The sequence below is a fragment of the Pectinophora gossypiella genome, chromosome 8 (assembly GCF_024362695.1).
Source record: "Pectinophora gossypiella chromosome 8, ilPecGoss1.1, whole genome shotgun sequence".
Taxonomy (NCBI): domain Eukaryota; kingdom Metazoa; phylum Arthropoda; class Insecta; order Lepidoptera; family Gelechiidae; genus Pectinophora; species Pectinophora gossypiella.
The window spans coordinates 10,085,462-10,100,638 of NC_065411.1; the positions used below are offsets into that span (position 1 = coordinate 10,085,462).

The 15,177-nt window shown below is 36.8% G+C and overlaps 1 protein-coding gene across 2 annotated transcripts; it reads left to right on the forward strand.

The window, feature by feature from the left end:
- LOC126368753 (28 kDa heat- and acid-stable phosphoprotein-like) lies at positions 1-4,756 on the forward strand. 2 transcript variants are annotated; one of them, XM_050012899.1, is made up of 7 exons: positions 4-270; positions 366-456; positions 1,182-1,281; positions 1,598-1,725; positions 2,073-2,261; positions 3,231-3,282; positions 3,920-4,756. In XM_050012899.1, the coding sequence occupies exons 1-6, from the start codon at positions 261-263 to the stop codon at positions 3,235-3,237; spliced, it is 525 nt and encodes a 174-aa protein (XP_049868856.1). In that variant the 5' UTR covers positions 4-260; the 3' UTR covers positions 3,238-3,282; positions 3,920-4,756. The 2 variants fall into 2 exon arrangements, with proteins under 2 accessions (XP_049868857.1, XP_049868856.1); XM_050012900.1 differs by lacking the exon at positions 3,231-3,282 and having other exon boundaries at positions 1-270.
- Positions 4,757-15,177: the final 10,421 nt, after the last annotated feature.

Sequence of the window (15,177 nt, forward strand, 5' to 3'; positions counted from 1 at the left end):
AATTTTAATATTGAACATAATACTGAAACAATACGGTCGTAATCAGTATTTTTTTTAGAATTTTGAACATCATGCAAAGTAGGATTGGTAGAAAGTGCGACGTTAAAATACCTGACAATCCGTTTCCGTTCAAGCATACAGGCAGACGTCAACGCTAAATTAGTCCAATTTTTATTTTGCCGATAATCCTCCAACTAGAACCATAGCTAGTCATCGTCACATTTATCTAAGAGTACTCCCTGTTTTCAACAAAACTCAACATGCCACGAGGTAAGTGCGACTAACATTTGCGTCACTCCTCAATGTCGCCCAATGTTATTGAGAATGTGCTTCTTTGTTTTCTTACCACCGTTCGATGTTTTTAGGTAAATACACGAACCACAAAGGCCGCAACCGCAAGTTCACCAGCCCCGAGGAGTTGGAGGAGCAAAGGAAACAGGAGGAACAGAAAAAAAAGCAAGTTCATTTTCTGTATTTCATTCATTTGCATCTTCGATTCATGTCTTTGAGCCCCTATCTTTCAATTTTCAAGTATATTCAGTGAGTATTTGAAAGGAACATTCAGGTTTTGATCAGTTCACATGAAGTGATTGAGTCATCCATCAATTTCATTTTTATGACAATAACATAACCTATAAAATGTATTCGCGATTATGGCATTCTCTCCACAGTAGAAACTCGTTGTTCGGAAATAACTACTACCTACGCAAGTAAAATGGTTTTTGTACTTTATTGAAATTATGGTGTCATTCTATAATACCTAGGTACCTAGTCCATAGCTACTTGTGTATAAAGAGGTGCGCGATAATACATATCATCCATTGTTTCATGATTGAGAAAACAGACATTTGTCACTCTAGTAAGATAATTTTGTTATTGTTTTACAAACAGGTAATAGGTAACAGGTAATAGCAATGCCGATGTTATTTTCTGCAGGATCACAACTAAAGAATTAATTAACATACACCGCATTCAACTGCTTGTCAGGCTTCATTGAGGGATTATGTTGTCTCTGGACATGATTACAGCCTGTATAAACTAACCACCACCACCTACCGATGACTAACCACCTTACCAATATCAGTAAAAAATAATTAAGTGATGAATTTGCTAAAACGTCCCATATAAATTACCCACTTTCACTACAATACTATTAAATGTATACTATTTGACAACTTCAGATGGAGAAAAGACCACGGTGAGGACACTTCTAGTGAGGAGGAGTCTGGCAATGAGAAGTCTGGCTCGGGCAGTGACTCTGATAGTGATTCAGATGACGAGGTTATTATATTTTGACTACTCACTGGTCAACTAAGGAAGACACAAAAGAAACCTACTGTATACTGTATTATACACCTTACATTGCTTCACAGTTATACAATGTTCATACTTTTAATTCCAAGGGAATTTATCAATCTTGTATATGCCTATGGCTGTTTGTTGTTTATTTCTTTTGCAAGTAAGTGTAGTTGTTGACAACATCCAGATATTTGACACTATTTAGTAATATATCATTGATTGCTTTATTTCAAAACAAATAAATTTATATACATTCCTATGAATTAACAATAATTTGTCTTTTAATATAAATTTTCAGCATCCAACTAAGGCAAAGGGTGTGTCTGGTCTCATTGAAGTAGAAAATCCAAACCGCGTAGTCAAGAAAAACAAGAAATTATCTAACCTAGATAACCTAGGAGAAGGAGGGAAACCGCAACTTTCAAGGTAACAATAATTTTAATCTCTTATTCTAAAGTTTTCCTCATCTTTCTTACTCATCTGGTCTAGATTAGATGATTAGTTAAGCAATGAGGTGTTATTGCCGCAGAAAGAAAAACTGGGGGTGACACAAATTATCCAAAATGTTATACCAGGTTTGGATAGTTTTTATTTCTGATATCCCAAAGTTTCAGTTTTGGTGCTTCCTAACTTTCCGGTTGTGATACATCCCTAATTCTCTATATACTTTAACACTTATGCTTACTGCCCTCTTTAATATTTATGAATGAGCATAGCTTGCTGACAAAGGTTGTCTTTTTCACTATTACATATTCTTTCTTTAAATTTTGCAGACGTGAACGCGAGGAGATAGAACGTCAGCGCGCGGCAGCGGCGTACCAGAAGGCGCACGCGGAAGGCAAGACGGAGCAAGCGCGCGCCGACCTGGCGCGCCTCGCTATCATCCGCCAGCAGCGCGAGGAGGCCGCCAAACGCCGCGAGGCAGAGAAGAAGGCCAAGGAAGAGTCTACTACGAAAAAGAGGTAATGAGAATGTTTACTTAGACAGTAGACCTCATTAAATGAGCTTGATTAGAATGAAAGCAGGACAGAGATATAATATAGAGCCTAGATAGAGACATCTCACGGAAATGAACTGTTTGTCTGAAGAGATCCTACACTTGGGATAACCTGTAGCGGTAATCCACATGCAGGTATTCCAATAATGGGCGGGGCATGGTTAGCACGCCATTAACTGCATAGCAAGAAACTGCTTATGCTCGTAAGTCCGAAAGCATATTGAAAAAAAAAGGAAACTGTTCTGACAGCTGTCCTTCTAATCTAGCTATATTCATTTAATGTGTAGTTTTTAGGGTCTGTTCCCAGTTATGCAAATTTTGCGAAGGATAGATATCACACCTGGGGGGTTAAAATGGCCACATTGAAGCAATTCATCTAAGAAAGCAAATATTGCAATTTGACATTTGCGCATATAAAAGTAAGTGCGCAATGCAAACAAATGTCAAAAAGCAATATTGCTTTCTTAGATGAATTGCTTCAATGTGGCCATTTTAACCCCCCTATTATGATATTTAACTTTAAAGTGTAACAAATGTGATAATCTAAGTCTTTGGTGGCTCAATCTAAAGATATGTAGGGTTAGTGAGGTTAGTTTATACCTTACAGAGTTACAACCCACAGGAATGTGGGGATTAAATTCGCATGACTGGAAATAGATGCTTTTTGGATCGTTTTGGATGTGGCATGTCATGTAGCACAGTATGTTATGCACAAAGACAAATTAAAATTGGTCTATAAATTAATTGTCATTATTTGGCACAGTATGTTATGCGCAATGACAAATTAAACCATTAAACATATAAAGCTGTATAAATTAATAAAATAATGATTTCGCACAACATCCGAGACGATTCGACTGCTAAATAATCGCACATTCAAAATCGTAGTTCTTTTATCATGCACTATGCCATTACAATAATTTTGCGGTTTCAGCCATTGATTACATCCCCTCATATATCGCGCTCTTCGGGACCCTGAATACAAGGTAATACAGGCGGCCAGTTTCTTTTTAACTTTAACTTGAATTTTCAAGCATTTTGTCCTAAAATTATGATACCTAATGAAAGCACATAATAACGGGTTCTTACCGCGTTTAAATGGGGATATGAGACTCCCGATATTTCGACACTGTTGCAAGTGCCATGATCACGGGTTATTATGTGCTTTCATTATGATAATAACCGCGTAAACTTAAAACAATTATGATACCTGTCTAAATAACAAACTATGAAAAAAGTAAGTGAAAACTCCATTTCAAATTATAGGCACCTAACTTTTCATCAAAACACTTGCAAATTTTTGTTCGTCAAACGCAAGTAAAATTAAACTTGAATAACACCCTCTATAAAATGTCAGTTAACCATATTTAAAAAAATATATAATCCGATGAAACAAATACTTTAGAGGTGTTTCTTTTTTTTGATGAGAAGTGTAGGTCTTTTGAAAAAAAAAGCAATCAACAACATAAGCATACTTACAAAGTCAATAGTGGCGCCATTTATTAAAAAAATATTAAATTCTCAGTGTTAATTTATTCACTTTTATATAAAAAATGTTACATATAAGATAAAAACATATCCTAGTTGTATGTTTATATTAACAAAGCAATTTCCCCGTTACAGGTAGACAAATGTCTCCAGGATAGGCTCCAAGAAGAATGTTCATCTTTCGCTGTTCACGGGCTCATAATCTCAGTCTAGGTGGCTTTCAAAATCTATCAGTTCAATATATTCTTCGACCCCACGCATAAGGAATTGTCTCAGTATAATACGCAAAGCATAATATTTAATAATCCATTTATCAAAGATTTTGTAAAGCTTCCCTAGCGTTGATGTTCGTTTAGGTGTGTTCACATCATGACCAACGTCACTACCACATATATAATAACCGCATCGCCGCGCAACTATGTGTTCCGTACCGTACCTAATATAACCGTAATGTGTAAAATTAAGCATGTGTGAGTGTTAAATCCAAGAGTTATATAGATTTACAGTAATTTATCTAGGTAAATTAATGGGACATTATAGAGATTTTCAAGAATGATCATCAAGTTGGTAATTAATTTATGGGAATTATAAATTTATTTGTACATAATATAGTGCATTTTTAATCTATTTCTGCCATACGCTAATTGTTTTTACAACATTATGAAATATAAACGCTTGTTTCAAAAACATGTAAAATATGCGTCATTGATTTCTGTTCTCATAAATTAAAGTAGGTTATTTTATATTTTAATTAATGTTTTATGGGAATTAATGAAAACGTTGCAATGTTAAATATATATATTTTTAAATATAAATGATACAAGGTATGTTTATAATAGTATAATTTCGTTTCCACCGGACGGACAAGAGTCCTATTATGTATGAATTTGCTTAGGTCTAATTACCTAGATAGTCTCAGTAGACAATTTTTATATGCGAATATGTATTCTATACAATAAAAATTGAAAAGGACCTCAAAATTGTTTGACATATTTTCCTTATTACTATTTGAAACCCTATAACGATGAGAAATGGGCACAGCGAAACACACTGAGGTAGGTAGTCAGAGGTACATTCATCGCATGATGAATTCAGTACCTACCCACACCTCACCAAGCTTTCAGTTGTGTGTGCACTTTTGCCTGTTTGTAAAGATTATTTTAAATAGGGAAGATGGGTTTAAAGTAGCATTATAGTATCCAGTGATAAACGGATTGGATTTATCGCGAGTTATCGTCAGACGTGCCTGTGAACACTTTAGTATTGTGTCGACAAAAATTGTAGTGAAGTGGGGGTAGTCACATCTACAACACCATCACTGACAAGCACTCGCCGCGCCAGTCATCCCGTGACCACAGTCGCTGCGACGCAGCCGAAATGCCGGGAAGGACAAATTAATAAGGTAATTGTTGTTTTTTTACCTTGTTTAAAATTTAAACATGTATCGTCAAAAAAATTAATCGAATTGAGCACCCTCAGATCAGAAAATTGAGAACCTCTTCCTTTTTTATGTCAGTTGTTAGTTTTTCGTCGCCCATCGCTCGATATGATTGTGATTAATCTTTGTGTAACCGCGGGATCTTGAGAAAATATGATTAAACATAACACCAAACACACTATCACGCAAAAACCTATCTATAGACATATTTTAACTAAGTACATTAGAGCAAGAATCACACAACTACTTGCGTGATTTGTAGACGATTTCATACAAAACGGCCACGCATTAGCTTATGTCTTAAAGCTCGTAAACGCCAAAACGGATTTTTTCAGTTTAATAAACTACAAAATATTTTAAAATCTCCAGCGTTCCAATTCAAGATAAATTAATTACCATTATGATCTAATAAAAGCCATAAACGTATCACTTTTAATTTGGGAGGAGTAAGGAAATGAAAGATGAAAACAGTTTAATTTAATTATTTTTTTAGTATAGTGTTTAATATACCGCCTTATAGTATAGGCCGCCTGTTGTGCTTTTCTGTATATGTTGTCCTTATCTCTGTATTTTGTGTCCATTGTGCTCAATAAAGTATTTTATCTATCTATACCACAAAATTTTCAAACGTTTCGATTGTAGTGAAAATATCAAAGGGAAAATATATATTTTTTGTGGCATGATTGGCCGGCTAATTTAGGAGGAGTAGTAAATTGAAAACCGTTATTTCAGGTGTATAGGCGCCTTAACGGGTAAGTAGTAGGTACCCACAAATAACTCTTGAATATTAAAACTTCTGATTGAATTTCTCTGTACAAAATCCTTACACCGATAGCCATTAACTGTAAAACCCCGTCAGCTTTCAATTTGTCGATTTTCTGACCGTTTTCAGGGAGCGTTACGCAATTTAATTCACGGGCGGCTAAAAGCTCGCAAGTTTTGCCATAAATCTGGAATTTAACGCGGGATTGCTCTCAACTGTAGACGTTTCGTCAAGAGCCGTCAACACCCGCGCCGGTTGAACAAATTCTAATTTGAACTTGCCCCTAATAAAATACTTTCGGATCTTACAATTAGTTTCTTTCGGACCATTACTTCTGATGATTTCTCTTGATTAGTGAGTACCTACTTACATTTATCAGTGGGTTTATAAATCAAAACCGTGACTTTGGTGCTGCACTGTGTTGTCATTCCTTTTGTAAGTGTCTACTTAATGAACAAACTTTCGAAATTCAGGCGAAATTAAAGACCTACATACTTATTAGTTTTGAAAACCATTTAAAAGCATATAGGTATAATAAATTTACCCACCGTCTTATTTGTAGTTTGCTGTAGGTAAGCGTAGTTTAGGTAAGTAGGTACCTACCTAGTAGGTGTACTTTTGTGACGTGACTTACGCATACCTATACCTACCTCGACAGCCATTATTGCCGTGGGTACACAAAAATGTATTGGTTTCAAAAGGACCCTGTCCCCAGCTTCTCACTCGTCGCCAGGACTAAGTATATCAAGATGGTAAGCAGAAGCAGCATACTTTACGGCTCATTATTCGAAGGGCGGGTAATGTTGCGTCGTACGAGCCAGATATATGCGCATATTAAGCTAACATAACTGAAATGGTCCTTGGCAAATGTATAGCGCATTTTTCAAACGTTACGTATTTTTTTATTTTTTACACTGATGGTGACTTGACGGTGAGGAAGTAGTATTTACATACCTCTGTATCCATTGATGTACTACTTAGTCTCTACCAAACCACTTCACCTTATTGTCCGAAAAAGTAAGATGATTCCGTGCTTTGGAGGACACGTTAAGCCATTGGTCTCGGCTATTAGCCGTAAAAATAGCTCCACCAACCCGCAATGGACTGCGGCAATTCCAGCAACTCTGAGTATGCTCCATACCCCCTCCAGTTGATTGAAGGGAGGCCTGTGCCCAGCAGTGGGACGTATATAGGCTGTTTATGTTTTATAGTCTCTACCTACTATTTAATGGCCATGCGTTTGTATGATGGTTGACGGTAAGTTACCATGATGGCTCATTGTGAAAAACACTTTACCTTTCTAGAAAATGGCTATTCACTCGAGCCTCTACTATAATACCTCTGTGTTTCGGATATCTTAGGTTTATAACAAATCGCTGCTCAATCGAGCTTAAGTTCAGAAAAACACAGATCTTTCCTCTACATACCTATCCTATTAATTTCGTTTTCAATTACTAGGCTAGCCTAGCATTGTCCTTATATTAATAATACCTACCTAGGTACCCCTTACAGTTGGTACCGAACGTGAAAAAAATATTATAATTATCTTGAAATCTTTCGTGCATTTTACGAAACGTTCATTTAAATACGTATAGGTACTTACACATATTTATAATACCTACTTAATTCAGCCTTAGAAACCCGATTACACAAAGTTACTTGAAATTGTAGACTGCCATATTTCGCAGCCCTCATTTAGGTCGTAATCTAAGCGCATATTAACAACATAAATTTTACGGGACGTATATCCGCTCAGATTTCCGTATGAGGCGGCTACATCCACATTATTTAATATGCGCATACATGAAACCCTTTATGAAGACATCTTTCTGTGAAACAAGAACAACTGGAGGTATTATACCTACTAATGTCATAAGTATACCTAAAATCATATAGGCAATCTGATATTGACACGGCTTTTGTTAATTCAACGGAAAACAGATATATCATACTTAGTAGTGAGAGGTCGCCGTAGCCGATATTGGCTGGATCACATCATTCATCATCATCATAATAAGTATTACAAAAGAAGTTTCAAGATCTCTACAATAACAGTAAGAAATAATATTTTTATGAATAATAGGTACAAAACTAATCTTCTATCGTGAGTGTTCTGAGGTGGAGTACCAACCTCATCAACCCTGGTCTTACTACTACTACTATTAAGCCGACAAAGGCCCCTGACATGGCTCATGTAACGACTACTTACATCAGTAAGTAGTGACCGGGACCAACGGTTTAACGTGCCTTCCAAAACACGGATCATCTTACTTTCGGGCAATCAGGTCATCAGCCTGTAATGTCCTAACCAAACCCTTTTTTAAATGCATGGAATAAAATGCCTGACGAAATACATACCTACATGACGAAACACGCTAAAACGCATGAACGATGTTTCTCTTTGATATTTCTAATTTCATGTATTTCCGTAATATTTCTGTAGGTAGCCTACCTAAGTTGCAAAATGGCGTTCAATTTTTGTAACAAGGGATAGCCAAATTGGCGGGTGATACCCGCTAGGGAGCGATTGAGATAGGATAGAGGGTTGACGGAGGTAAACCACCCCGTTACCGAGATGTTATCGGCTAAATCCATTCTGTAACCACCTAAAAGCACTTATTTGTGTACGGGCACAAGACAGAAATGCTTTCAAATTGTATACATTTTACTCGAGTTTAGTTTAATACCAAATTAAGTATAGATACTTAGCAAGCTACGATTATTTAGTTACCCTCGTGTCATTTTTTTCAAACACACTGAATAGAGAAGTAAGTCTTAAAACTGTCACTGTTATATGGAAAGCTCGGTGAGGTATGTCCTGTATCTCAATCGGGTTTTAGTTGGGAGCTTGTGTTATATGGATGATAAGCTGATTACCTCCCACCATTATAATGCTTCCGTGGTCCAGTGGTTGAGCGTTGTGCGGGTTCGAATCCCGGTCGGGACAAATCACAAAAATCACTTTGTGATCCCGAGTTGGGTTAGGACATTACAGGCTGATCACCTGATAGTCCAAAAGTAAGATTATCCGTGCTTCGGAAGGCACGTTAAGCCGCTGGTCCCGGTTTCTACATACTGATGTAAGTTAGTAGTCGTTACATGAGCCATGTCAGGGGCCTTTGGCGGCTCAGTAATAACCCTGACACCAGGGTTGATGGGGTTGGAAATCCACCTCACAACCTACACAATAGAAGAAAATTATACTGCTTAAGACTTCGTATCGAAAGTGACAGCAAGGTCTACTCTGATTACTTGCATTAAGGGTCTACCGCATTAAGGGTTGCTGGCGTAGGTAATATATGTATAAAATTCCGCAAGAAACATTGATTAGTAAGTTAGAATGTGGAAATGTTGTAATTAGTTTAGTGTTTCCGCTGTCGAGATAAAGAAGCGTTCAGCGAAACGTTTGCAGTTTCAGATGAAATTTTGTTTCATGCATGCAAATATTCAACGGAATTCATTTTTCAGCTACCCCCTTGTGTAGGGTACGGTCGGAGAAAAAAGTACTTATTATATTACAACCGTGAGTTTATTGTGAATCATCCGAATGATGTAATTAGGTCGCACTGTCATTGCAAAGCGTTTTGTTTCAGGTAAATGTACTTATTTAGAAAATAATATATAACTAAATCATTAAAAAATATTTGACTTCTTGATAAGAGTCACTGAAAAAAAAACTAACATTAGCGCGCAAACTATCGCTCGTACAAGTGTTACTATCGTCTTAAATCCAGCATGTGCATAGCCGCAGTGGTACAGTCAAGCATGTAAGTGTAGGTACTCGATCTGAAGTTGATTCCTGGTCAGTTAATTGTTCGAAAATTAGACGATTCTATGTTTCGGAAGACACGTTAAGCCGTTGCCGTTTTGGTATTGTTTACATTAACTAATAACTAACTTATTCATTACGTCATGATTTTCTAAGTAATTGAACTTCTTATCCAATCGGTATAAAAAGGGCATATTGAAGCAATTCATCTAAAAAGCAATATTGCAATTTGACATTTGTGTACGTCAACAAATGACGAAAATAGCAATATTGCAAATTGATTCAATGTGGCCTTTTAAAATTCCCCTATTTATACCTTCGAGGTACCTACGCTTACTTAACCTACAATTGCAGAGAGGACCTCGAAATATAAACGGGATAAAACGTCCGAGTAAAGCCATTTTTCTATAACCTTTGTTATTATTTCCCGACGTTACCTCCCGTGAAAGTCCGAGGGTCGGCTAGGGAGACGTACGTTAAATTAGCATAGTTTGACCGCGAGCGAGGCACACCAGCCGACGTAATGAGAATTTACCGCCTCTGATACTCATACGTATGTGAAAAATACGTATGAGTATCAGAGGCGGTAACTATAATTGGACATTGAATATTGTTCCTTTTCTATTTATCAATAGGTGCGCACATATATAAACACCCAAAAACAAGAGAAGACGACAGACTTACAAACAAACGCTCACTTTATAACTAAACAGCAATGTCCATTCACGTGACACATTGCCAATTTCGCAACCAATTATCTTCTTAGTTTGGTGTTGACGTGACTTTTCGCAGATTTGTTTCGGATGGCATCTACTACTTTGCCAGCTGAATGTCGGCGCACAGATTAGGTATTATCACATTAGACGAATATCCGATGATCCTCAAGAGGTTTTTTTAATGTCTGGTATGAATTTCGCTGTCATTTGTTTGATTTGAGTCAGAACTCTGCACTTTTTCTCTCATGTGGTTGAGAGGGCAATGAACGACCTCATCAACCCTGGTCGGATTGACTATTGAACTCTACGCTAACAGTACGTTATCACTGGCTTACATTTTTTTTCTGAAATGCTGCGTTGCTTTTTTAAGGCTGAAATCTGAAATTTAAAGCCTGCATCTGATATTTCCCCTGCGTGTGAAATAACATTGCTTTTTTGTATTTTCAGTTTCATGTATTAAAGGCTGGTTCCTTTATTTTGATATTCAATAACTTAATTGCACACAACAAATGAAAATACGAGTCTATAAGGAAATTAACCTGCAAAAGCGGGCTAATTGAAAAGCTAATAAACAAAGTGTCTAAGTTCCCCGCGTGCAATAAATAATAGATAAATTAAATGGCCGAGAGCCGGGCCAAACAGAATTAAAACTTTCCGGGAGATTTCACCTAAATCACAGGCAACTGATTTATATTTCACGCATCTTCCGCCGGGGTCGCTTTGCTCGGCTAAAATTCATGGTGAACACGCCACGACCTCTGTGTAAACGTCCCGTAATAGGTTAATGGACTTGCTGTGTTGATGCCTTTATTTTTGTTGTCGATTTTTTCAAGTCTATCAAGGTTCAGAATTTTCAAACTTTGTTGAAGGTCATATTCCTGTTCTGGATAATTTTGAACCTTACGACTCGTACAAAATCGAACAGTGGCGTCAAGCATACCATGACGTAATCTCTTCATCTACTGAACATTCCTCTACTTCAGTTTGTGGGCAATTATCAACGTCTTACTCATAAGTTATATAGAACGTACATTTCTTTTTAAAATCCTTTTCACGAGAAACAAAAAAGGAAATTAATTTTCGTTTATATCTACATTGCAGTCCAGCAACATTATTATATTGGATACCTAGAAAGCAGTAATTCAGAGGAAAACATGAATCATTGCCAGTAACTTCCGCACAATCTCCCATTAACCTTATTTTAATTAAGCTAATGGCTTCAACTGTTTTAGCGTTCAGGCCATTCGATACTAGTTTAATTGTCTTGTAAAAGTCAACCCGTTAAGCACACAGTAGGGTATGTTTGCCATGTAAACTATGCAAGCATACTAATTGAACTGGCGTTTGAGTTTTCCATTCTGTTGGTATTTGCAACTGTTCTGCGAAATATTATTAGTATAGCACGAATAGGTAGGAGGAATAGTTTTGCAAATGTGTATTCGGCTAAAATTAATAAGGTTAGTTTATACCACTATATTACTTTTCATGTTTATTTGTGCGAAAAATTCACGCAATGTTGCACTTTATAGTTTGAAACCTACATAAAACGATTTTATTACATTACTGTAACCCCGTACTGGCCCAATTCTTATTCGTTTCCATTTAATTCGCGAATATTTCTCAATTGAATGTATTCTCATGAAATAAAATTCTTTAAAGCCCGCAAAATATAGGCGAGGTACGCTCTAGCCGTAAAACTTTCATTTCGTAGAGTATTTGTCATTGCACATATCTGAAGACGTAAAGTAGATTTAGTGGAAAGAGGTCGGCTATCTATGGGATGAAAGTACGGAGGCTATCGGTGGTACATGTGCCCATTCCATTCCAAGATAAACATACCCACCCGCATTGAGCTTTCAGTTTGATAAGTCCACCGATGTTACTTTATCCGCTCCTGTAATCCCGTGTAGGCACATTGAAGCGAAGACTGCGATAATATTTGTGGCGTGCCTCAAGTATTCTCCAGCAAATCTGAAAGGTTTGAATATAAAGTGAAGGTTAAGTCACTTATGTAAATGGAGAAAGTTGGAACAACTTTTCGTGAGTTGTGGTCCTCACTCTGGATAGAGAATATTGCGGTAATAGAGTTACAACTTATCAATTCATATTTTATTTGAGTTTTTGAAGAGCCACTCGGAGCAATACTCCAATTTGTATTCATAATAAATTGGGTTGAACAAGTGGTTTTGGAATAAAATATCTTTCGGTTCGTACGGTAGTAGGTACTACGGTCTACTGATTTTATAATTAGGTAGGAATATTAAAATTTTATAAAACCTAACCTAATGACAAAAATCCTACACACATCTATAGAACGCATACGTATTTTTACCGACTTCAAAAAAGGAGGAGGTTCTCAATTCGACCGTATATTTTTTTTTTTTTTTTTTTTTTTTTTTTTTATGTTTGTTCGGGCATATCTTCGTCGTATATGAACCGATTTTGATAATTCTTTTTTTGTTTGAAAGGAGATATACCCAAGGGGGTCCCATGTCAAGGAAGTCAGGATCTGATGATGGAAGACCAGAGAAATCGAGGGGAATTTTCAAAAATCGTAGGAGCGACTAGTGCGTTTGTAAAGTCATATTGATCGGATCGATCTTTAGGCTTCGGGAAAACTTCCCGGCCTTCGAAAACTGGTCAGCATCAGGGAGATACCCTATGGCCTGGCAAAACTATACATCCTGGAGCAATTTTTCTTTCACGAAACGTATTTAAATCTTGATCAAATCCAATCGCCGGTGCAAAAAAACAAAATGGCGGAAAAAAAAGATGGCCGCCATACAAAATTTTGTCGATTTTGGAAGAAGCCCGTTTGGGTAAAAATAATGTATGGGGCGCTTACTCAAAACGTCATGTAGAGTACGGAAATACTTTCTGATCACCAAAAACTGCTCCGCATCAGAGAGATACTCTACGGCCTGGCAAAACTATCGCACGTGAACCAATATTTCTTTCAGAGCACTTATTTAAATCTTGGTCAAATTCCATAGCGCGTAAAAAAAAAAACAAAATGGCGGAAAAACAAGATGGCCGCCATACACAATTTTGTTTTTTCAGAAAATGTCTCGGGATATAAAATATATATCGGGGTTGTGGTCGGATCGTCATGTTAAGTATAGAAATACTTCCCGATTTTCGAAAACTGCTCCGCATCAGGGTGACACCCTACGGCCTGGCGAAACTATCACACCTGAACCAATTTTTCTTTCACGAAACCTATTTAAATCTTGGTCGAATTTAATGGCCGGTGAAAAAAATACAAAATGGCGAAAAAACAAGATGGCCGCCATACAAAATTTTGTTTTTCCAGAAAATGTCTTGGGGGTAAAAATGATGTATATGCGTGTGATCGGAACGTCATCTTTGAAAACTGCTCCCAATCAGGGAGACATCCTACGGCCTGGCAAACCTATTGCACCTGGATTTTGTTTGTTTCCACGACACCCATTTTAATCTTGGTCAAATTCTGTCGCCGGTGAAAAAGAACAAAGTGGCGGAAAAACAAGATGGCCGCCATACGAAGAGGGACAGTTTCGAATAAACAGGACACGCGTGTGTGTGTGTGTGTGTGTGTGTGTGTGCGTGTGTCTGTGTGTGTGCGTGTGTACGTGCGCGTGTGCTCGTGTGCGTTAGCGCGTGTGTGAGTGTGTGTGTGCGTAAACATGTTCATCAATAATAATTGTGATCACTACTAATAATATATTATATTATTATATATGAATATAAATCAGAAAATCTGTCTGTCTGCATCCTTGCTCGGTCTAACCATCACTTAAAATCGTAAAATAAAATAAAATTTTTAACAAAAAAAAACCGACTTCAAACGCAAAACTAAAAAGCAATAAATAAATTTACTTCGCACAAAGTAATTAGTACGTATTTTCAATTAGTTAATTATTTTATAATTCTGAAGTCGGTGCCAAGTAAATGCTACAACAACCCTACTACAATATCAAATTACTATGTACACACAATATTGTTTAATACCTATATCAAAGCAATTACAAAACAATGTCAAACAAAAAATTACAAAACAATCAGTATTGAAAAATATATGAATCGGTACTTCGTTGTAGCATTTCCTTGGCACCGGCTTCAGATTTATAAAATAATTAACTAATTGAAAATACGTACTAATTACTTTGTGCGAAGTAAATTTATTTATTGCTTTTTAGTTTTGCGTTTGAAGTCGGTTTTTTTTACTTATCACTATTTATTTTCCATCTCCCGCATCCACCGCCGTCTCGTAGCACTTTTCCACTTTTATTTCTCATTAAAGGCAGCTTTGGCATTAACAATTTTCCGATAGTCATTTCTCGTATAATTTCCTGTAGCCGTCTAGGGCGGATTTTAAAGAGCAAACAGCTTAGATGCTTATTCAGCCACCATTAGCGGGCGGCGAGGAGCCGACGAGTCAATAAATCATTTCTCGCAATACTCGGCATCTCTTGTCGATTCCATTGAATAGCGATTTATTCGTTTGCCGCTTATAGATGATACACACGAACCGAAATGATGATATTTTAGAAGAATACATTCATTTTTTTACATAAATACTAGTACTAGCTCATAATAACACAAAATATCGTGTCTGACTTTGTAAACTGACGTATTTATCTGCAGTTTTTTGCTGTCTTAATAATAATTTCAAAAGGTGCAAATCAGATTCGCCAGAAATTTCAGATACATCAGTTAGCGACGTCA